The following is a 24,861-nucleotide window of genomic DNA, read 5'->3' as shown; positions in this document are numbered from 1 at the left end:
TGACTGCGGAGGGGGAGGTGGGAGTGGTGGTGGTTCAGAGAGGGTGTTTGGAGGGCGGGACCAAAGTGACCCTCAGCTTCACCCTCATCTGTCTGAACCTCACCCTGACCCCCTTCCTTTCTCGGGGCCTGGAGAGGTTAAAGAGGTAGAAGGGGGCAGGGGAGGCGGAGGAGGGACTGGGGAGGTGAGGAGGGGAGTGTCTGGTGTCCGGACTGTGGGTGGGACTGGGCTCAGTGCAGGATTCAGTTTGCGATGTGGATGAGGGTGACGACTTCAGGTCTCTTCCAGGAGTGTGAGGGGCTCAGGGTGAGCAGGGAAGGCTCCAGAGATGAGGTGGGGCCCCTCAGAGAGGGAGGAGCAGGCAGAAGGATCGCCCAGGGCATCCAGGGGACCGGGCAGGTTGGCACCCTTTGATGAGGTGCTGCATGTGGCTGAGCAGCAGTGAGCCGGGAGTCTGGAAACTGGCTGATGAAGCTAAGGGGGCATCCCAGGCATGACTTTGCTGACAGGCAAGTAGGGATAGACTTGGAGTTACCTTAGGGTCTTAGAGAGACCAGAACATGGAGGAGAGCCAGGAGACCCTGTCTGTGTGTGCATGTACCACACACACACACACCCCTCACTTACACACACTATACACGTCACATACACACCACACACACACACAGTCACACAAACCATACACACACACCACACTTACACACACCATCCACAGCATGCCTGTTCTGCTCTAAGGGGGAGAGTCAAGAGCCATGTAGGTTAGCAATGCTTTGGGCTGCAGTTAAGAGAAACCTTTCTGAGATTGGTTTTCAACTACGTAGATTGAATTGGGCCTCCCTTGTGAAAAGCCTCTTGATGAAAGTGAAAGTGGAGAGTGAAAAAGTTGGCTTAAAGCTCAACATTCAGAAAATGAAGATCATGGCATCCGGTCCCATCACTTCATGGGAAATAGATGGGGAAACAGTGGAAACAGTGTCAGACTTTATTTTTTGGGGGCTCCAAATCACTGCAGATGGTGAGTGCAGCCATGAAATTAAAAGATGCTTACTCCTTGGAAGAAAAGTTATGACCAACCTAGACAGCATATTCAAAAGCAGAGACATTACTTTGCCGACTAAGGTCCGTCTAGTCAAGGCTATGGTTTTTCCTGTGGTCATGTATGGATGTGAGAGTTGGACTGTGAAGAAGGGTGAGCGCCGAAGAATTGATGCTTTTGAACTGTGGTGTTGGAGAAGACTCTTGAGAGTCCCTTGGACTGCAAGGAGATCCAACCAGTCCATTCTGAAGGAGATCAACCCTGGGATTTCTTTGGAAGGAATGATGCTAAAGCTGAAACTCCAGTCGTTTGGCCACCTCATGCAAAGAGTTGACTCATTGGAAAAGACTCTGATACTGGGAGGGGTTGGGAGCAGGAGGAGCAGGGGACAACAGAGGATGAGATAGCTGGATGGCATCACTGACTCGATGGACATGAGTCTGAGTGAGCTCCGGGAGTTGGTGATGGACAGGGGGCCTGGCATGCTGCGCTTCATGGGGTCGCAAAGAGTTGGACACGACTGAGCAACTGAACTGAACTGAACTGAACTGAACTGAACTGTGGTTCAGCTGGTAAAGAATCTGCCTGCAATGCAAGAGACCTGGGTTCGATCCCTGGGTTGGGAAGATCCTCTGGAGAAGGGAAAGACTACCCACTCTAGTATTGTGTCCTGGAGAATTCCATGGACTGTATAGTCCATGGGGTCGCAAAGAGTTGGACATGACTGAGGGACTTTCACTTTAAGACATGAATTAGCTCCCTGGAGTAATGGATTACTTTGGGGATGGTTAGTGGTCTAACACCTTCACCAAAGGTGTGGGCTCTTTATCTCTCCTCCCGTCTCTGCCATGCAGGCAGCACTGACCCTACAAAAGGCCAGGGTCACTGGAATAACATCATGTCCCAGGGTGTCCTGACTGGGTTTATTATCTACCTGGAAGTGAAATACCATGATCAAATTAGATATCAGAATTTAAACTGAGAATCATGAGAAAAAAGTATTCTTTGGATTAAAGATGTGGGGGGTGTGTGTGTATACACACAGACACACACATTATGGTATATTGCTCCGCTATAGGAATGAGTGAAGTAATGCCATTTACCACAATAAGGATGGACCTAGAGATGATCATACTCAGTGATCAGACTCAGATCATACCCAGATAGAAAAAGACAAATCTCATATGGTATCACTTATACCTGGAAGCTATAAAATGATACAAATGAACTTATTTACAAAAACAGAAATAGAAAACAAACTTATGATTACCAAAGGGGAAATTAGGGAAGGGATAAATTAGGAGTTTGAGGTTAACATATACACACTGGTAGACATGAAACAGAAAACAATGAAGACCTACTGTGTAGCACTGGGACCTCTACTCAATATCTTATAATAATCTATAAGGGAAAAGAAGCTGAAGAAGGATAGACATATGTATATATGTTTACCTGAATCACTTTACACCTGAAGCCAACCCAACTTTGTAAATCAACTATGCTTCAATTTAAAAAAAGCGTTGCAGCCACCAGCTTCTTTTAAAGTCTCAGAGCATTTGTAGTGCTGCCCTTGGGTGCCCCTCTGCTTTCATCTCAGCCTGTGAAACCCAGCCTCCCACCCCAACCAGGGTGTGGGCTGGCCCAACTCTGCCCTCAGGAAGTTTGTTCTCTGGGATTAGCTCAAGAGGGCAGGTCTGGTGTTAGGGTGACAGGCTCCTGGTGTTATGCCATGGAAGGTCGGAGGAAGTGATCAGAGAGGCTTATGAAAGATTTCTGGGCTTTTCCTGGTCCTGAAACAATACTTGGAGTTGAAACAAAAAGGTTTGGGGGAACTGATCTGACGGATGTTGGAGGGAGAGGTGCTTGTGAAGGTCCCAGCCTGTCATTTCAAAGGATTCTGTTTGTTTTTTTTTTTTCTTTTAACAACCCTCTTCGAAGTCCTTTTATCTGTACTGCTCACTTCTGCTTCCTGCTCACCTCGCCTTCCTCTGCCAGGCTGTATCCTGGGAGGAGGAAGCAGGCATTTCCCCAGTGAGGGGCCCTGGGATGGTGGGAGGGGCTGGGCTGCTTCTGCACAGTGGCCTGGCAGGACACGTGCTAGGCAGGTGAAGTCTCACAGAGTGGACTCTGGCTCTGCTGGTACCCCTGTCTGTTTGATGAATCTTTGGCCCCTGCGGTAGTTTTCGATTCCTTGGACTAGAGAGATTTCATTTAACAAGGGTGGTGGTTGTTTTAAATTTTTATTGGAATATAGTTGATTCTCAATGTTGTGTTAGTTTCAGGTATACAGCAAAGTGAATCAGTGATACATATACATTTATCTACTCTTTTAAAAATTTTTTTCCCATATGACTCATTACAGAGTATTGAGTAAAATTTCCCTGTGCTATGTAGTTAAGTCCTTAGTAGTTATCTATTTTTTAAAATTTATTTTACTTTATAATACTGTATTGGTTTTGCCATACATTGACTTGAATCCGCCATGAGTGTACATGTGTTCTCCATCCTGAACCCCCCTCCCTCCTCCCTCCCCATCCCATCCCTCTGGGTTTTTGAACACCTACTCACTAGGCAATATCAGGATGAATTCAGCAGGATCCCAGCCCTTGGAGGGCCTGTAGGCTGATGGGATGAATTTGGACATGGACAGTGGCCTTAGTTAGTAGGTGAGGTGAGGTGAGGTGTGGACACAGAGAAGGAAGAAATCCAAGTGCTGGGGTGCTAAGGAACACTCGAGCATCTTCTAATGATGAACCCAGAAGGAAGTTGGAAACCAGATATTGGATTTCCAGGCACTGCCATTGTCTGACTTCCATTAGACTTGCAGCTGGGTCTGCCCGTAGTTCCTTTCTGCTTGTCACAATTGTTCTTCTCCTAAGCCACATCTCAAGGCAGTGCTGGCAGTAGTGAAATCCCCTAACTCGATCTGGGCCACGCAGTTCCTTGCTTCCTTTCTTCCTCGAGGTTTTCCTTAATGCTTTCTTTTCTCCGAGTTGGTGTTTGTCCTGGCTCCCATCTGTCTTGTCCCCCTGGGCACTCTTTGCGGGATCATTGAACACAAGTGAGGTCATTGTTCTCAAGCTGCTAAAGCCCCTTAATCTTGTTATATCACCCCGGCGGCGTGAAGGCTGGGGCTCCTTGGGGGTAAAAGGGTCTCTTTGTGAGGCCTGGAGAGGAGAAGGTTAAGCCACAGTTTAGGTGAATCTTCCCTCAGCAGATGTTTGCAACCAGAGCAGAATGGTGTGATTCACTCCCTGCTTCTAATAGGGGGCCCCTGGGGAGTCCCCAGAAGGCCAGCAATGATGTCCATCCATCAAGCATTGGGGGGTGGTCCTTGTCAGTGACAGGAGTGTGCATGTTTATTGGGTTTCACTTGGTCCAGCTATTAGGCAGGGTGATTTCTTCAGCTCTGAAATGCTTTGCTGTTACCAGCTGGGACTGCATTTATCAAGGTCTTTTAGAAAAAGTACTTAATTAATTGATGGGAGTAAACGAAGAGAGAAGGTTTCTGGATGGGACTTTGCAGTTCATGGCAATAATGGCAGTAAATGTGTTGGGGGATTCCTGCTCGTGCGTCTGTTAATCTTGAGTCATGGCATCCTCCTGTAGGGACACCTCTTAAATCTGTTCCTATCTTCCTAATAAAATGGAAATCAAAAGTTAATTGGTGAAATTTTCAAATAATCTCCCAACATCTGGTGGTTCATTTATGGCTTCAACCAGATGTGTTTTATTAACAACTAGCTGGCCTTTATTATTGGGAAGATAACTGTTCATTTATTGGGAAATAAGCTGAGACACCAGAGAATAGGATTTACAGAGCACCCTGGCCATATTCTCCCACTCAGGCTGTTTCATACTTTGCTTAGATGCTGGGCTGAAGCCCTAGGAATTGTCCTGTTGGCTTAGTTATCGTTTGGTTCCTCCTGACCTGTAGGGCAAGACCCGTCATCACAGTGGATGTCTCCATCTTCCTCCCCGCCTCCATCAACATCACGGCGCCTCAGTGTCATGACGGCCAGCAACCTGTGAACTGCCTGAACGTCACCGCCTGCTTTAGCTTCCACGGCAAACACGTTCCGGGAGAAATAGGTAACACACAAGACCAAGTCAGGGCTCCTCATAGCCGTCCTAACTGGAGTGGGACTGTGGGATCATGGGCAACCAGGGGCTGTTCTGGAGTTCCCTCCTGAAGTGCCACCTGGCTGGGTTTACAGGCAGCGGATCCACAGGCTAGATGCCCTTTTCCCTGAGGTTCCCCCTCTGCTCTTCTTACCATTATTTTCCCAATTCAGTGCCACCTCCAGCTCTCAGAAGAAAAATATTTGACTGTAAGCATCATTTCTCCAAATGTCCCTGGACCATACTGAAATTTCACTGGGCCACAGGGAGGACAGGTGGTGGGTCTTGTGGACATGCAGTGGGTAGCCTGGCCCTTCTGAAACATTCCATATAGTTAGGAATAAAAGTAGTGGGACTTTCGAGGCTCTCCCTTGAGCTTGCAGCACCAGCCAGATGTTGAGGGCTCTTTACTGTGGAATCAGAGACAGGATGAGTGGTGAGATTAGCATGCTCAATTTTACAAAGGTTCAGGCTTCCAAGAGGCAGGGAGCTGGCTTTGTTAGCTTCAGATGATGGAGGAGAGGCAGGTAAACCCTGGCCACTGGCAGCCGTCCCTGCCATTTCTCTAATAAGGGGAGGTCGACTTGCTGGCTTACTTCCGAGACCCGATCAAGCCCTGGAACAAGATAGGATCAATGTGGCTTAGAATTCAGAGTGTGTGATCACCTGAAGGAAGTGAATCTGGAGCAGTTGTGCAGATTAAGAAGTCTTTTGTTTTTACTTGAAAGGCTGATGGAATAAAAGAAAGGAGAGCTCCAAGGAAATGAAAACCAAAATTTTTTTTTTAAAAACCCCACAGCACCACCATTAAGGACCTGGATTCTTTGACTTTCTTAGACATTTTTAATGTCATGAGTGTCTCCTCTCCCTCCTTACATGTAGTCCTTGGACAAACAGTGTCAGCATCCCCTAGGAGTTTGTTAGACGCGCGGAATCACAGGCCCTGTTCTAGACTCTGAACCAGAATCTGCATTCAGTAAGATCCCCACAGGACGCTGGTACGCATCGAAGTTTGAGATGTTCTGCTCTGGAGTGCACGTGCACGTGCAGGTGTGTGGGAGCCCAGACACACAGAACACAGGCGTCTGCACTAGTCACTTTCTCAGCTGCATCCTGAATGCTCTACCTTAGATGACAACATGCTAGTCCTTCTAGGCCAAGAGTCCCCAGACTCTGGGATCTAATGCCTGATGACCTAACGGGGAGCTGATGTAATAATAATAACAGAAATAAACTGCACAAAAAGTGTAATTCTCTTCAATCCTCCCCAAACCATTTCCCCTACCCCAGTTCATAGAAAAATTTGTCTTCCATGGAATTGGTCCCTGGTGCCAAAAGGTTGGAGACTGCTGTTCTGGCTTGTTTCATCGACATTTCTCTCGATCTTCAGGTGGATTGAATAAACTCAACAGTGAAATCTTGTATTTTTTTTTATGGATTTTTGAAAAGGAACTCAGAAATTTCAAAATTGAATATGAATTTACTGTGAACTTGGAACCTGGGTAGTGAGAGAGAACTAACAAACTTTTTGTGTGCAAATCCAGTGAGAGAAAGATACTTGGTCCAGATCACACAGCTCTTGGTGAAGCCAAAGTTGAATTCTGGTCTGATGATACTATTGCTTTCCAAAAACAATTTCCTGCCACCTCCCTAATTGTTTAAGGCACCGCAGTCTCTAGGAAAAAAAAATGGTCTGATGGTCTTGGGACTCATATATCCTCTGCCTAATTAGATGGTATGTCCTTTATCAAATATCAACTCGTGATACAGTTGGACTCCATTAAAAAGCATTTTGAAAGAATTGTAGAGTTGAAGATTACTTCTGGTGTATTTAAAAATAATCAGAACTATTCTCTTATAGAACTCTTAAGAAAAGCAAGCAGTTAATAGTTCATGTGTGTGTTCATTTGTCAAATATTTATTGTGTGCCTGCATGAGCCAGCCATGTCCTCATGGAGCTTTTAAGGGGAATTAGAAAGAGTTTCTTTGTTGATCCTGAACCTGCGTACACAGTTTTCAGACTCATTAACCACATCACTGTGGTGGTGAAAATGGAGGTAAGTTGGTAGAGCAGGAACAGAGGAGAAGAAACCAAAATGCAAGTTTGGAGCAAGAGTGATTTCAGAGCATATGACATAAGTGCGAGAGCAAACTCTTAATTCGTAGATTGAAGGGCTGAGCCGGGGGGGATGTGGATGTTTTCTCACGCTGCCTCCAGCAAGTGTCTCCTTCTGGGGCTCTAGTCATTGACCCCAGTCATTGGGGCGCCTTTCATTGACTCCAGTCACTGGGGCTCCATTCATAGACCCCGGTCACCTGAGCCCCTTTCAGCGACCCTGGTCATCAGGGCCTCTTTCAGTGATCTCCAAGCAGAATTATAATGTAGGTCTGGGCTAGTCATGGCCCTTCAGTGGTGGAGGATGATGGAAGAGACAAGCTGTTAGATGGCATCCATGACTGCCGCCAGGGGCAGAAGTCTGGCTAAGGTCCGTTTTAGGGTGTGGGAGCATTGAGCAGGCGCTCCTCCCCTAGTACTACATGTCACTTCCTTACTCTCCATCTGCCACATGGGGTCGTTGATGAAATCCAGTATCTCCTGATAGTCTAAGGGGATGTTTGTACACATTTATTTAAGAGTCAGGCTTAAAGAGGATGGTAGCTGGAGAATTGGGGTATTTGCAGAGCAATGTAGGAAGTTATCTATTCTTGGCATTTTCTGGCCCTTTTCCTGGCTTTCAGGGAAATGAGCGATAGCTTAGTTTTTGCAGTAAAGGGAGAAATGTAGAAATGTGCCCCTAAATGAGCTGGCAGTGGAATATAGAAGGTTTGAGGAGGGAGCCATGGGAAGCTGTGATGGTGGAGCTGAAGTAGCCCCGTGGATACAGACGTGGGTAGAGTTCTCCATAGAAGCTTCCCCAGGGTTCTGCACCATCAGGAAGATCAGATCCCCAGTTTCCAGATGCAGGAAAGATGGGGATACCTTCAGTGCACAGACATCCTCTGCTCTCCTCCCAGCCTAGTAGCTGGTGCTGGCCAACTCAGTGTCATCGCCCAAGCCTCTGCATTGGGAGCCCAGGGCTGGAACTCCAGTTACAAGCCTTCCTCACTCTCAGTGCTGGAGGAAGATGAAAGAACATGTTAGTGGTGGTTTTGGCTGTGGCATGCTTGGCAAGAGGGCATCTTCCAGTCACCTCTGAATGTCTGCTGCATATCCAGAGCAGAGTTTGTCAGCAGAATGGCTGTGTTTGGACAGGACAGCCTGGGCAGTGCAATAAGGAGGTGCCCAGTGGCGTGCTCGGTACTTCTGAACAGTTGTCAGAAGTGGTATATGTCTGCTGGCATCTTCAGCTGTGGGACCACCCTGAGAATGTTTTGGGGGGACTGTAAGCAGTTGACTTATAGTCATCTCTTTAGCTTTTTCTCTCCCTCGGGACCTGGTAGAGCTCAGGCATACACACAGAGAAGGGACTCCGTTTGCCTCTTCATTGTCTGTGTTGTAATGGAAGACCCACGGCTCCCGCTTGGGCACAGGACATTCAGGGCCAGCTGGTGGCCCAAGCTGCTAGAGGGGCCACTGTGGCTTCTGGTGGTACTATGGGAAACAGAGCAGTTCTCTCTGGGGGCGACTCTGCCTTGGCCCCCATGACAGCCTAGCAAAGTCCATCCAGGAGAACAGAAACCATACCAGTTATTTTAACAGAGAGAATTTAACGCTGGGAATCAGTTAGGCAGGTCATAGAGGGCCTGGTAGTGACTGCAGGAAGCTGCTTGTAGGTCTGTATGAGGGATCTTAAAAGTGGTTCCTGACCAGCCACAACACAGCACATGAAATCTTGTCAGAAATGTGAATTCTGCGTGATTCAGAAACTCTGAGAGCAAGGCCCAGCAACCTAGGTTTTAACAAACCTGCAGCTGGCTTGGATGTGAGAACCTCTGGTCAAGGACAACAAAGGGAAAATGTTATATGTGGGGTGGACCATTTGCTTGGGGTCATCAGAACCTGTAAGCTTGGAGAAGGGACCTTGCGGACCTGGCATCTAAACCTCGGAGGTGGGGACACTGGTTGTTGCCATTGGTATATCCCAGGGTTGCAGTGAGGCTGGCTCTAGGGCTTGGCGGGGGGTGGGCGGGGGAAGAAATGAAAATTAACTGCTGTTGGAAGCAGCTGCGTGGAAAATAAGCTGATGAGAAGTCCCTTCCCCTCCTGCAGCCTTGCAGCCTCCCTCAAGCTGTCTGTCTTGGCAGGGTCTCTGCTCCTTACTTGCAGACCAAGCCTGTACCTAACTTGCTGGCCAGGCTGAAGCCTAAAAGCACTTGTCAGTCCTCAGAGGCTGAGACTCAAGCAGGCAATTCTGGACTATCTCCAGAGAGCTAGGTGGAAACCACGCAGGGCTGAGCCCTAAGTGGCTGTGTTCTGTGCTCTGACCTGGCACCCCCATATTTCCGTGGCTCTTATGCAGTCTGGCGAGGCTGAGAGTGAGCAGGGCGCTTGCCCTGCCCTCAGACAGGCAGTACAGCCAGGTCCTGAGAAATGGCACCAAGGTCATGCAAGGCAGTGGTTGACACCAGGCAGCTTGTACCCAGACCCTTCCTCTGGTCCTCAGGGTGCATTTTTACTCCGGAGACCGTTTGCACATGGAGAACGTTTTCTGAGCTCCTTCTGGTCTCTCAAGAAGCATGGAGATGGGATAATGAAGCAAGTCCATGTTCTGTGAGGAGAGGGGACCCTACTGTAATTACCACCTCATTGCTTGGGGGGTGGGTAAGAAAAGTTAGGAAAGTTAGGAAAGTAGAAGCAGTCTCTTTCTCCCCTCTCTCCTGGAAAACTTGAAGGGAAGCTCAGAATAAGTCTGGAAGGAGGATTTATTGGTAGAATTTCGTAGCTGAAATCATGTTCTAATGGAGAATGGGAATGAATCAAAACTCGCCGGGAGCGACCAGAGCCACGTTGATGTGAGACAGCTGGCTTGCTGCTGGCCCAGGCCGGTGTGGGGGGCCCTGGGGGACCAGCTGGGGGGTAGGGAAAGGAGGAGGCTGGAAGCATGACTCCAAGCAGATCAGCTTTTCCATCAAGATGACATCATTCGACATGGCAGGGATACAGGCTGCCAGAAGGAGAGCTGAGGCGGTGCTGTGTGCCGTTGGAGCAGGCCCTAATCAGAACCAGCGCCTCCCTGGGCCTGGCTGACTGAGCTGGGGAGGCCATTGGCAATTCTGCCAGCCTGATGCTCCCATCTGCCACAAGGCGGGCTGCTGAGCCAAGCATGCTGTCCAGCTGTTTCTCCAGCATCTCCTCTGCTGCCTGGGGCGGTGGGGCGCGGGGGGGCTTCCTTTTAGACACACCTGGGGTGGGGGCTGTTTAAAAACCACCAGTCGAGCTCAGAGTCAGGATGATCTGCCCTTCTTCCCACTCCAACAGCTACCTCCTCCCTCAGGCTGGGTTTCCCATGATGTATCTCTTGGTTTTGTTGTAGAAGAGAGATTTGATAAGGTGCTAACTTCTTATTGTATAATATAAAATACCAAAGTACGTTTTAAATCAAGGAATAGCTCTGAGTAGGCAATTCAAAAGATGAAATGTTTCCCAAATAATTGCACTTGGTGAATCAGATGAATCTGGTCTGTCTGATTGTACACTTTCACACTTTAGAAATATCAGATAGGTGAGCTTGTTGGCATGAGTACACTCTGCCCAGAGCAGAACAGTGGTTGTGGTCCTCAGATCAGGATTAGTGACTCAGAGCTGTTTCTCCTCTCCCTTGAGCTGCAAGAGAAATATATTGGGCCAGTGATTCTGCAGTTAGACAGGGTTTTGGGAGACTAAGCTTGATGTTTGTAAAATATCTGCACAGTTCTTGGCACATATGGAGGGTCAAATTCATTCTGTTTTCTGGACCTGCCCCACTGTAATCCAAATTCTTGCAGAAGTAAAGCCTGTGGCAAAGATTTGGATGCACATTGTTGATTCACGGGGGCATCCCAGGAAATACCAATAGGAAAGCAGGACCTTGAGAAAAGAAGGGAAGGCAGCTGCAGTATTCGGGGTTCACCAGAGAAACAGATTCATGAGGATATTGGATACTGTATATGTAGGTATAAGGTATTGCAGCTCAGAGGCAGTCTGGAAGCAGCATTCATTGGTTTGGGGGGCACCTTTGGTCTTTTTCCCTTAAGACCATCAACTAATTAGGTGAGGCCCACCTACATCCTAGACGGTAATCTGCTTTATTCGAAGGTGGCTCAGACGATGAAGAATCCACCTGCAATGAGGGAGGCCTAGCTTCGATCCCTGGGTTGGGAAGATCCCCTGGAGCAGGGCATGGCAACCCACTGCAGTATTCTTGCCAGGAGAATCCGCATGGACAGAGGAGCCTGGCAGGCTATAGTCCGTGGGGTCACAAAGAGTCAGACATGACTGAGCGACTAAGCACTAACTGATGTGAATGTCAACCTCATCTAGAAAGTACTTTGACTGTGACGTTCAGATAGGTGTTTGACCAAATACCATGGCTTAGTCAAGTTGACCAGAAACCATCACGGCAGCAGAATAGAGCATGGGTTATTGAACCTGTTACCTCTGTTAAGAGGACTGCCACAGCGGAAGTCTCCTGGGGAAGCCTGGGAGCCAGCGTAGACACACCTCACAGTTACCCCACCCAAGGGACTGGGGAGCTGGGGTCATGCCTTCTTTTGGGCTGTCCCAGGGGCTTTAGTCCTTGGTGCTCCTGGCCTGCTGTCCCAATGGGTGGGGCCACCAAAGCCCTTGGGAAAAGGAGTTGCAGGTGCCAGGAGTTTAGAAGTTGGGTTGGACAGCAGAGGAATGGGAAAAGCCAAGAGGATGTGGGTGGGGCACGATGCTATCTGCTCTGTCTTCCTGTGCTCGTTTCCACCCGATTTTCTCTGGGCTTGGCCATTCATTGCTAACGAGATGGTTCAAATGTGCTGTTCTCTCCATGGTCACCCTTCACGCCCAGCCACGGAAGGGCAGCTGTGGCTCCCTCACCTGGCAGGATGGCCAGATGGGGAGTGCAGAGGGGACCCCATTTAGCAAGGTCTTCTGGCTCATCTTCAGCAATGCCCATCTCCTGTCCTGACCTTGCTAAATGGAACTTGGAAACTCACTTCATTTTTACTTATTCTTTCTTACTGTTTGGCTGTTGCTCAGGGAAATTGTGATCAAGAGAAAGTAAATTGGCTAACGTTCAGTTCCAGATCTCTATACTTGTTTGATTCTGCTGTCTGTGCATTCAAAGAATGTGAGTTTTTGATCCAATAATGTAAAAACGTACCAAGAACCACTGTGATAGGAAGAGCCCAACACTGGGGATTGAGGAGAGCTCCAGATTCCGCTTTCTGGCCGGGAGCAAGTCTTGTTCCCTCTTTTTTTAAAAAAAAAAAAATAATTATTTTTAATTGGAGGATAATTGCTTTACTTGTTCCCTCTTGGGGCATCAGTTCCTCATCTGAAAAAATGAGGATCTTCATCGAATTGGTTCCTAGGCTTGCCTGAAAGCTTTCACATTCTACAAGCCTGCCTCCTTCCCTGCTCCACTGCTGTCAGAGCAGTGTGTAAATCTTGTGCAGGCTCCTGTGCTTTCTCTGTTGAAGTACTTTCCTGTATGCATTCTTCTCTTTTCAATAATATCACCATCCAGGTCTCAGGTACCTCTTGGTGACCCAGCTTCACCTTGGAAATCAGCTATTTGCTGAAATAAACAAGCTGGGGCAGACCTGCCCTTGCTGACCAGGAATCTGCTGCCGTAGCCCGGCAAAGTCCCTGAGATGGCAGAGGCCCAAGAAAACCCATTAAATGCATCAAAAATATGCCCTGTGGCAGCTGCTGAATGCCTATCCAGGTCACTTTCCCCCTTCATACCTTCCCTAGTGGCTGATCCCTTTGATGTTATTAAAAGGCAGAGCCATCCCCACGGCCCCAGCTCATATAGTTAAATGCTGGCAGGTGTGAGGCTACTTTTTTGGGGTACAAGAGCCCAGCTACTAGGAGGCTCGTGTGTGGAGCCAGGGCCGGGGCTGGGTCATCCGTTTTCCCACTGCTCAGCAGTCTCATCTGGTCATTCTAGGGACAGACACTCCTTTTCTCTCACTTTAAAAATGCCGTGCTCCCCTGAATCCACAAAGCTGCTAAGAAATAGTATTATGTAAAGAAGTGTTATGTGGTACAGAAGAGCAGTGAAATGGTTCTGTTGATACTAAAGCCATACTTACCTAATAAAACATATTGTCAGCATACTTACTGACAAACTCTGAGATAATGGAGGTGAGAACTTTTGGGTTTATCCAATTGTGTATTGTCACCATGTTTTAAAGTCCTACATTTTGTCACAATAGGTTCTGCCACCCTGGCATTACACCTTGAGGCATAGGTGATGAGGTTTTCTTTTTTAGGGGTGCGCCTCAATACAGACCTCATGGCGGTCTTGATTTTGTTGAACCAGTAGGCACCATTAAACCCTGTGGTCCCACCCCACGGCAGCCCGGGAATGAAGTTGGCTTCAGCCTCCTCTGTGTTTCCCTGCACGAAAGCTCTATGAGGGCAGGGGGTTTGCCCATGTTGTTCTTTGACGAGTCTCATACGCCTGCACAGTGCCCAGCTCAGTGGACCACGGATGGCCACAGTCCAATAGATACAGCAGTTATAGAGCCCTACTCGACATCTGTGCGATGAGTCAGAGTTACTGGGGGGAGTGATCGCTCCCTTGTGTTGGCATATGCCCCATTTCATTATAGGAGTCAGTATTCCACGTAGCCTTGGTAGTTTCAGTGAAAATGAAGTTGCTCAGTCGTGTCCGACTCTTTGCGACCCAGTGGACGGTAGCCCACCAGGCTCCTCCGTCCATGGGATTCTCAGGCAAGAATACTGGAGTGGGTTGCCATTTCCTTCTCCAGTGGATCTTCCCAACCCAGGGATCGAACCCAGGTCTCCCACATTGCAGGCAGACGCTGTAACCCATGAGCCACCAGGGAAGCCCAGGAGTTTCAGTAGCTTCTTTTAATATTCTGTAGATTTGCTGTGATGCCTGCCTTTTAGGACACTAATTGTGTTGGATACAGCTAACCATTGATGTGTATATTGGTGGTTCAGTTGATAACTCATGAGGTTTAAATCAGGGGGAGCTGTGATGTGTGAAGCCCAGAGAATCCACAGGAGCCTGGTCTCTCTGGATTCTGGGAGGGGGCCCTGGCTGCATACTCCTCTGTGAGATGGTATTCATCAGGGCTGCCTGACGTCAGTCCTCTGTGCAGCGGAGGGCTGCATATCATCTGAAGGGAGCGTGCGACCCTCTGAGGGTGTCTGGAGGGGGCCTTGTGACTGTGTGTGTCCTCACTCACATCTTGACCTTATTCATTGGCAGGCCTGAATTATGTTCTGACGGCTGATGTGGCCAAAAAAGAGAAGAGCCAGTTGCCCAGGGTCTACTTCGTGTTGCTGGGAGAGTCCGTGGGTCAGGTCTCCGAGAAGCTGCGGCTGGTGCACTTGGAGGAGACGTGCCATCACTATGTGGCCCACGTGAAGGTCAGTTGCTTTTTCCCCAAACGTTGATCTCTGCAGATGTTCATTTGGAACTGGTGGAAACTTTTATTCTGCATTACGTATGCGCTTTCAAAATTTTATTTTACAAGGAGGAGAACATTTGTTTCTTCTTTTTTTAAAGTGGAGTCGGGCAGCTCTTTATTGATCTTCCTGTGTTGGTCTTCGCCTCTGAGAACGGCGCTTTCTGGCCTTGCCTTCTTCTTTTGGGAGGTTTCCTGTCCTCCCTCCTCTATGAGGCTCAGTAGTCTTTTCAGAGGAGAGCCACAAAAGCACACACCTTTGGATCGCAGTGGTGCTGCGTCACACTGTACCTGATGCCTTTATCAGAGATTCATTACCTGTTACCTCATAGTCATGGTTAAGGTGTTTTACAGCTGGTTTGATTTTTCTCTCTTGATTACTTTCTATTTATTTTAGGGGTGGATTTTATGGCCCCTTTCCCCCTCACTCTACATAAACTTTCAAAGTGTTTTTCTCCTCTTGAAATTATTTGTTAAATATACTTTGCTTCTGGCAAATATACTTAGTTTCTGGCAGCCAGGCTTTGATTACTTACAGAGAGGCCCTGTGTGCAGACAGGTACTATCAGGTTGGGAGTCTGGTGCCTGGTGCTGCAGGAACGTCCAGCCACTGACTCCCGAGGCAAAGACAGACAGCATATAGGAGGTAGAAGGACCCCCATGACCCAACAACATGGTCAGTAAGATGAATGTAGTTTTGGAGTCACACAGACCTGGTGTGTGTCCTGGTTTGATGTCTATGTGTCTCCGTTTCTGCATCTCTTGCCTTGAAAGGTAGTCACAGAATTAAGATTAAGTATTATATGATGAAATACTCTTAAAGGGCCTTACACAGAGTCTGCCACACAGCAGGCACTCAGCATTATTATTATTTGGTTGGATCATATGTAATTGCCAGTTTCTAACATTCTTGACTTACAAAAATGGCAATTACATGTAGTTCAATGTGTTATTATTAGCCAGTGGCTTTCTGGATGATAGCAAAAATAGTCTATGGATTGGAGATGAAGTGTCCCTCTATTATTGTGTTGTTAGTGCCAGAAGAGGGGAATAACAGCTGCTTCCACATGCTTCTGGCTTGTAGATAGAGAATGCCCCACACATCCACGGCACTTTGGCCCAGAGCCCGAGTCCATGCCCCTGAGATGCTTTTCAGTGGGGCTGGGCTCTGACTCCTGCCAGGACTCGTGCTGGGGCCTGCCCAGACCAGCTGCCCTTGGCCTTATGGGTGAAGGCCTTTTATAAAGCGGTTCATGCCCTTGTTAAGCCAAGGGGCCACCCACCCCTCTGGGTCTAAGATGATGTTGGCTCATGATCACACTTGGGAGTATGAGGCTGTTGTGCCAGACACTGCCAGGCCTTTAAGGGCTTGCACTTGGTGTCTTCACACTCCCTGGAGGTGGGGTGTCTTCTCTTGGGCTCCTTATTTTTAATATTTTAAGCACTTATTTATCTATGACTGTTCTGGGTCTCCATTGCTGCAGTCTTTTCTCTAGCTGTGACGAGCAGGGGTTGCTGTCTAGTTGCTATGTATGAGCTTATCATTGTGGTGGCTTCTCTTGCTGTGGAGCATGGGCGGTATACAGGGCACGAGGGCTTCAGAAGTTGTGGCTCCAGGCTCTAGAGCACAGGTTCCGTAGTTGTGGCACAGCGCTTAGTTGCTCTGTGGCATGTGGGATCTTCTCGGATCAGGGACCGAACCTGTGTCTTTTGCGTTGGCATGTGGATTCACCACTGAGCTGCCAGGGATGTCCCCCTGGGCTTCTTTATGCTGGTCTCTTCTACAGATACTTTCCATCAGGAATCTTTTTGCTTTGACTGAGAGGTTAGCCCTTCCTGTGTAGCTACCAGGGTCTTGGCTGCAAGACAGGGCCTCTCAAAGCCTGCAGGACCTTTGCAGACAGTGCTCAGAAAACAGCAATATAGAGGTGCAGGCCAGAGGCAGGACTGTTTCTGTGGTGGCTTCTGAGGATTAAATAGGGAAGAGCAGAGTTGCCCAAGGCTGTTTATTCTTGTGCCTGCTGATATCTAGGGTTGCCAGACCTGGCAAATAAATATATAAGATTTCCAGTTGAACTGAATTTTCAGATAAACAACAAATCTAATTTTTAGTATAAAAGTACATCCCAAATAGTGCATGGGATATACTTATCCATAAAATTTAAAAAAATTTATTTGATAGGTTATCTGAAATTCAGATTTAACTGGGCATCGAGTTGGAAGAGTCAGTCTGACTGATATCCTTCCGTCCCATGAGTGGTACTTAACTCATCAATCAAAACATGACTAAAAAGAAGAGAGATTGAGATGGTGATCAGAAGAGTTTGGAGGATGAGGGCAGGGCTCAGAAGTGCAAAGCAGGCATGTACCTCTGTGGGATTATTTGGGTCATTTTAGGGAAGAGCAAGAGAGCAGGGCTTCAGTGAACTAGGCATCTAGAAAATTTGGAACATAGCTGTTGCCGGGTCATTTTGTCACGCAAGGAGACAGGGGTGGCGGGAGCAATCAGGAAGGCAGAAGCTTCTGATGCCTTTGTGGCTCAAGAGATGCTCGAGGTGGCTTGATAATTTATAGCCATGTGGGAAGTTTCCTCCTACCAGGCATTGTCTGGGCCATAGCAGAGGACCCTGGGGACTGGCAGAGGGACCAGCGAAGGTGAAAGCTACAGGGCTGGCTGGCTGCTTGTGCTGTGGCTCGGCTGGCCTGGCCTGTGGTTTCTCAAGTTGTGGGAAAACAGCTGGGAAGGCAGTGGCCCTTCTGGGGCCCAGGCGGGCTGCGGTGCTGGGGTCAGGGAATGGCAGCCTGGCCACCTCCTGGAGCGGCTCCTCAGGGCAGCAGGGCCTGAGAGCACCGTGCAGCCTTCTCCGTGGGGCTGGTGCTGGGCTTTATAGACAGTGAAGGAAGAGAGATAAAAGCATTCTCGCTTATCACACGCCATATGGCACCCAGACAGGGAGGCAGGCGCGAGGGGCTGGGTGTGTTTTGTTTAGGCTATCTTTAGGTTTTTCTTTTTTCTTTTTTTCTTTAAGCCTATTCCAATCTTTTTTTCCCCGTTCGTTCTTTTCGCCCTGAAGTTTTCATTCCATATATGGTGATAAGTATCTGGATCACAGAAAGCTGCTTTGGCGGACACCTGCCTCCCAGGCTCGCCGTGTTGTCCCATGTTTTGTTCCATTCGCAGCCCTCGTGGGGCCTCCGTGTGCGCATGCTCAGTCACGTCAGGTATGTCCAACTCTTTGCGACCCACGGTATTCTCTGCTGCTGCTGCTAAGTCGCTTCAGTCATGTCCGACTCTGTGCGACCCCATAGACGGCAGCCCACCAGGCTGTCCCGTCCCTGGGATTCTCCAGGCAAGAACACTGGAGTGGGTTGCCATTTCTTTCTCCAATGCATGAAAGTGAAAAGTGAAAGTGAAGTCACTCAGTCATGTCCAACCCTCAGCGACCCCATGGACTGCAGCCTTCCAGGCTCCTCCATCCATGTGATTTTCCAGGCAAGAGTACTGGAGTGGGGTGCCGTTGCCTTCTCATGGGATTCTCTAGGCAACAGTGTTGCTGTAGGTTGCCATGCCCTCCTCCAGGGGAACTTCCCGACCCAGCGATTGAACTCACGTCTCTTACGTCTCCTGCACTGGCAGGCAGGTTCTTTACCACTGAGCCACCAGGGAAGGAAGTACCTAATTCTATGATAAGCTGCATCCTCCTGGGGGTGTGGGTCCATTCTCAGGGCCTCACTTGGTCAGCAGAGCCAAGGCAGTTCTAGCTGCTTCCTTGGCATCTCTCCCTCAAGAGTCCACAAGCCCCAGTGTGTCTCCACTCCTCCCTGAAACTAGCCCAGTTTGAGGGATGGCCCCCTTCTACTAGTGAAATGGTCTAGAGACCTCTGTGAGTCCCCACGGTCACCAGTGAAAATCCACACAGCTCCTCTCAGCCTCAGGGCTCTCCGTGACTTGGCCTCAGTTCACCTGTCCAGCTGCATTTCCACATCACTTCACATGTGCCCTGGGCTCTTGTCAAGGTGAACTGACCCCCTTTCTTCTGGAACATGCCCCTCCCACTCACCAGCCTTAGTTGCTGTGTTCACCCAGCATTTCTGGCACTTGAGATGCCACAGGCCTTGGTTTATCTCCATGTGTAACCATGTGCCTACCACCTGCAGGGTTTTTGCATTTTTTTGGTCTCGAACACGTACCTCCTATGGTATTGTATTTCCTATTTTTTTCCCATTGGCTTTTTGACTCAGATAAAAGAATTTGTACACCCCTGTAAGTAGAATACTGATTATTGCCTGCCAAAAGAGAGAGAAGCTGTAAACATAAAGACATTGAGGAGGCAACAATGTCATTGAATTCTAAGTGGGCTCCATTATTTGCTGACGTCTCTGAAGAAGTGACCCGCTCTTCCTGTGTGTTCAAAGGGGAAGTTATAGAGTGCTGTGGAAGTATTGAAGACATGCTGGCACTAGGCTGAACTTTCTCTCTGATGCAATCAGAAGGACTAAAGGAATATTGACTGTGAAGTAACTTTCCAAATATGTGGGTCCTTTTTTAGAGCCTGGACAATACGCCATGGGAAACCGTGCCATGAGCCCCACCTTGGAAGCCCTAAACCCTGGTTATGCCCTGCTTTGATTAGCTTTGATTTCCTTGCTCTTGCCTGCTGAAGGGTTGTCCGTGTTTGAAGGCTCAGTAAGTCATGATGTAAACATCCTCAGCCAAACGGTGTCCTTGGCTCCAGGGAGATTGCCATCAGCTTCCTGTCCACTCAGAGTTTGTTCCATGTTGTCTGACTCCTGCTTTGGGAATGAACAGCATGAAATAGATGCTTGTCAGACCCAGCTGTGCTGAAGTGGCCAGTTGGGTCGGCTGGAGTCTGTGGTCACAAGGAACTTCCCTGCAGGGTGGGGCTTCTCACCTGTCTTGCACCTCGGGCGGGGAGATGATGGCGTGAGATGATGAAGTGGACAGTTCTGCAAGAATGGCTGTACTCTTGCATCACTCCATGGGTTTCTGGTCTCTGTATTCACCTGGATGGTAACTGAGCTGCTTTATTTTCAAGTCCTGCACGGACCCTTGAGAGAGCCAGCCCTTTATGGGGTCAGGAAGTCATGTCTGACCATCAGACCAGAGCCTTTTCAGGAGCGAGGAAAAGGGCGTGATAGTTTTGAATCTATACAAGGGTGGTGCAGAAACCCAGGCAAGGCTGAACAAAGGGTCAGCTGCCTCACTGCCAACTGTGGGAATCCAAGACCCCCTCCAAAGGCCTCCAGAAGACCTTTGGTGAGCAAAATCACGTGTCAGACCCTGTCAAGGGAGCCAACAACAGGATTAATGTTAAAAAAAAAAAAACCACTCCACACTGGACAAGGGAATATAAAAGCACATTGGCTTCTCTGAGTAGCTGCAGATGTTCAGGAGACTGTTCTCTTGTGTTGCTGGAGGATTCTGCAAGGGAGTCAGGACCTTAACCTACCACAGGTCCTGGTCTGGCAAAGGGCGGGCAGCACGCCAGCCAGCAGGCAGTCTCGGAGATCACTCGTTGGGGTCTGCCCAGGTATTGTAGTTGTTTTCCATTTTCACATCCAAAAAAATGCCTTAGGGCCAGCTTCAGTCACATGATAGACTGAGTTTGCAGAGTGTTTGGATCCATCGAATGTCAATCTTCAGTGCTGTTGGAGGCTTTTATTTTCTTGTTTAAGAAACAGTTAAGGAAGACATCCTGCAGAAGGGCATGGCAACCCACCCCAGTATTCATGCCTGGAGAGTTCCCATGGACAGAGTAGCCTTGCAGGGTACAGTCTATAGGTTTGCAAAGCGACCTGAAGTGACTTAGCTCGCACAAGGAAGGATTAAGTTGGAGTAAAGAAAACCTCTGTGTGAGGAAGAGGAGAAAGGAAAACCGCAAAATTTTCTTCTTTAGCTGGAAAAAAATGCTTAAATCTCTTGATAAAATCTCTTATTAATCATCCTGATAAGTCAAAGAAATAGCCCCCCCAAAGTTGTATGTTTTGGGGAAAAGGATGCAGACCTTAGATGGAGCAGGTCATCTTAAAACTTTTTTTTTAATCAGTAATATATGCACATAGTTACTCATTTTTTAAAGCTGCATGTAAAGTTACAGAAAGAAAGGATGTCTCTCAGCACCCCCATTTCTCTCCTGAAGTTCCAATTTCTTGTACATGTCTTCCAAGAACTTGTCAGTGAATACACAAAGCTGTGTTTTACACAAATGGAGGCATGCTGTGGCACACTGCTGTGCAGCTTGCTTTTTCCTTATAAAATGCCCAACAGCAGACTAGGTAAGCAGCTGTTGCCTTTTGAAAGGCTGTACAATGGAATACTACTCAGCAATAACAAAGAATGAAGTGCTTGATATGATATATTTTTATGATATGAATGATATGCAGATCCCTAAATTATTATGCCAAATGAAGGAAACCAGACTAAAAAGGCTACTACTGTGATTCTGGGGAAAAGACCAGCTCAAAAGGCAGAAAGCAGATCGGAGTTTCTGGGGTGGGAGGTGGCATCCATGCTTGGCTGCAGAGTTAGGAGGAAAGTTTGGAAGTGATAAAAATATTCTAATGGGATTGTGCTTGTGGTTATATGACTGAATACATTGATTAAAGCTCAACAAAAAGGTTGCAGGTGGACCAGGCTTTAAGGGGAGGATCCGGAGTTCAGTTTTAGACACACTAAGTTTGAGGGACCTCTTAGATGGTGAATTGGAGATATGTGTATAAGAGCCTGCAGTTGAAGTAGTGGTCTGGGTTATAAGTATAAATTTGAGAGTCATCAGAAACTAGTGTTTACAGCCACGAAATTTGATGAGATGACCTAGGTAGAGAGAGAGAGGAAAGGGAAGGGAAGGGAAGTGTGAGTGCTCAGTACAGTGCACCTCTCCTCTTGGTCCTAAGATGGCTGCTGAGTTCCAGCTGCTGTGCCTCCTTTGCATGCAGAAAGAAGGCGGAAGGGCAAAGTGCTCTTGCCACCTGATTCTGAGGCCCTTTTCAAGGGCTCCCAGTGACTTCTAGGCTTCCCAGGTGGTGCAGTGGTAAAGAATCCACCTGCCAACGCAGGAGACGCAGGAGATGCAAGTTCGATCCCTGAGTTGGGCAGATCCCCTGGAGGAGGAAATGGTAACTCTCTCCAGTATTCTTTCCTGGAAAGTCCTATGGACAGAGGAGCCGGGGGCGGGGGGTGGAGGGTGGGGCGCTACAGTTCATGACGTCACAAAAAGTTGACCGTGACTGAGTGACTGCGCACAGAGCACAGTGATTTCTACTAACAACTCATTTAGTGTCCGTATCTTAAGGGAGGTTCAGTTCCGTTCAGGCCAGTCGCTCAGTCGTGTCTGACTCTTTGCGACCCCATGAGTCAAAGATGTCAGTTTCAACTGTGCAGAGCTTCACTCTCTTGAGGCACTTTCTGTGATGTTGGACATGTGCCATAGCTACGCTGCCCAGTGTGGTGGCCACTACCACATATGACTGTTGAGGACTTGAACTGTAGTGAGTGCCAATGGGAAATTTCTACTTTTAATTGTAAAGTGTAAATGTAAACAACCCCTTGTGGCTAGTAGCTACTATATTGAACAGTGCAGATTTCTGTTACTGTAGAATATAGAGTCTTCCCAGGACACCAGTCATTTACAGATCAAATATCATGAGCCAAGTAGAAACATAAATAACTGGGTTGAAGTCAAAATGACTGTTTCACTTTGCACTTACATTGATTAGAACCTGAGTTTTAAGAGTGCCATGGAACCTGGTCTTTCTCTCCAGAGTTCCATCATAATCGTGGGAGGAGGGAAGCAGAATTAGAAATGAGAAAGTTGGGTGGCTCACCCTGAGTTGATCATTTCAGGAGCATCACAGTCGTGCATCTGATATTTTCTGTTTTCTTCTCTGTGGCATAAAACTGTAAAAAGTGGCAGTGTCGAGGATGGAGGTATATACAATTGGTGGGTTGGGAGGGAAGGCATTTGAAGTTTTGAGACATATCAGAGAATTGCCTTCTAGGATGTAAAAGCCTGATCCTGATGCTCTTGCTAGTACTGGGTGGAGAGATTCCTTTTCAACTTCCTTTTGTGAGGCACATGAAGTATAGTCTTCCCGTGTGGATGGAGGGTGCCAGGCTGGGCTGATCTGATCTGTGCTCAGCCATGGGGTCTCAGGTGAATGCCTCAGCTGGGTCTGTGTACTTCCTCAGATGACGGTGGGAAGAAAACAGACTTCCTAGTAGGGATCTGGTGAGCACTGGGCCCCCTTTCCCTTCTCCTTAACCCGGAAATCAATTACTCTTCCTGGCTGCCTCTGCGTTTGAAATGGATCAAGACTCTTTATATAGGTGTTTGGGGGATTTTTAAAAAATGATTAGAAACAGATGGTGAAGAGAAAATAAAAAGTATGGAGCAACAAGAAATAAATGTGGGAAGAATGTGGGAAGAGAACAACTCTCCTAGCTGACATCCTCCTCCACCTGGAACAGAGCATGTCAGAGCTGCTGAATCGGTTTACAAAGGCCCCTTCAAGTGCAGTTTGCACACCAGTCACTCACATGCGTGCGTGCTAAGTCACTTCAGTCAAGTCCAACTCTTTGCAGCTCCGTGGACTGTACCCCGCCAGGCTCCTCTGTCAAGTGGGTTACCATGCCCTCCTCCAGGAGATCTTCCCAACCCAGGGACTGAACCCACGTCTTTTATGTCTCCTGCATTGGCAGACGGGTACCACTAGCGCCACTTGTGGACCTCTCTCAGTCCTGATGTGGCAGGTCTGGAGTGAATTTCGAACCAGCTCCCCAGTGATACTGATGCTGCCGGTCCATGGACCACACTCTGAGAACCAAGGAGCTAGAAAACATAGGTTCTGGTGGTTATGCTCTGGCTTCCTTGTGATCTTGTGCGATCCTGGGGCTCATGCTGATGCTTTAGTAACAGAGAGCGCATCTCTCATGGGAGGGCTGGTGCAGGCTGTGATTTCTTCCTTGTTCCCTCACTGCCTGTTGTTTGCAGGACAGTGTTGTCAGCAGTCAATTTACTGAGCACAAGTCTTTCAGCATTTCTGTTTAACTTCACTGGAGTGTTTTGGGCATGACCATGTCAGAAATCTTTCTCTTTCACAAAGACTAGGAGCTTCTTGAAGTACATGCTTTTATTAAGCAGAATGTGCTGTGCTGTGCTTAGTCGCTCAGTTGTGTCCGACTCTTAGCAACTCCATGCACTGTAGCCAGCCAGGCTCCTCTGTCCATAGGGATTCTCCAGGCATGAATACTGGAGTGGGTTGCCATGCCCTCCTCTAGGGGATGTTCTGAACTCAGGAATCAAACCCAGGTCTCCCGAGGATTCTTTACCAACTGAGCCACCAGGGAAGCCCATGAATACTGGAGTGGGTAGCCTATCCCTTCTCCCGAGGATCTTCCCGACCCAGGAATTGAACGAGGGTCTCCTGCATTGCAGGCGGATTCTTTACCAGCTGAGCCACAGAGAAGTCCGTTAAGCAGAATAATTATGATTTTTTTTTTTTGGCACCATCTCTTAGGGGCAAACAGAGAATGAGAAATCAGCTTAGAGATCATCTGAGTTCTTCCTATGAGCAAATTGATGGTCACATGCATTTTTTCCCCAGGCAGGTTATAGCAGGCACCATCTCAGTCCTCAGCTTTGCCCTTCATCCCACGTGTCTCTACTTTCAGTTCACTTCTGCACGCATCACTGCTTTGCTGCCCTCTGCCCGGGTGTGCACCTGTTGTCTCACATGGTCATTGATGGTTACACTTTCCCTCTCAAAGCTTTCCAATTCAGATGAGAAGTTATGTATGCCACTGCATTTATGGAGTGCCCACTGTGTGCCAGACACCAAAGAGATGGAGAGCCCTGGGGAGATGGAGAAGGCGGGACTCGGCCCTGCCTTCAAGTAGCTCTTGGTGTGCTGGGGCATCTGTTCTGGAAGTTGTGACTTGGCCAGTCAGGCAGCCCCGGGCCTTCCAGGCTTTTTGCTTTTCCTCTTGCTGCCCTCCCCCACCTTTACTGGTGCAGACCTTGCCTCCCTCTCTAGGTCCAGCTTTAGTGAAGCTCCTTCTGCAAAACGGCTGCCCGCTGCTGCCTGATAGCCCCGACCACCCTTCTCTCTTC

At 48.2% G+C, this 24,861-nt stretch overlaps 1 protein-coding gene across 1 annotated transcript in view; it reads left to right on the top strand.

Annotated features, from left to right (window-relative positions):
• ITGA9 (integrin subunit alpha 9) overlaps positions 1-24,861 on the top strand; it is a 367,242-nt gene that overhangs the window by 82,346 nt on the left and 260,035 nt on the right. The window contains exons 14-15 of the mRNA XM_052639038.1: positions 4,974-5,128; positions 14,533-14,693. Of these exons, the coding sequence (XP_052494998.1) occupies positions 4,974-5,128; positions 14,533-14,693 (316 nt within the window). The remainder of the gene's footprint in view (positions 1-4,973; positions 5,129-14,532; positions 14,694-24,861) is intronic.

The sequence above is a fragment of the Budorcas taxicolor genome, chromosome 1 (assembly GCF_023091745.1).
Source record: "Budorcas taxicolor isolate Tak-1 chromosome 1, Takin1.1, whole genome shotgun sequence".
Lineage (NCBI taxonomy): Eukaryota > Metazoa > Chordata > Mammalia > Artiodactyla > Bovidae > Budorcas > Budorcas taxicolor.
This window is presented reverse-complemented; position numbering and strand designations above follow the sequence as displayed.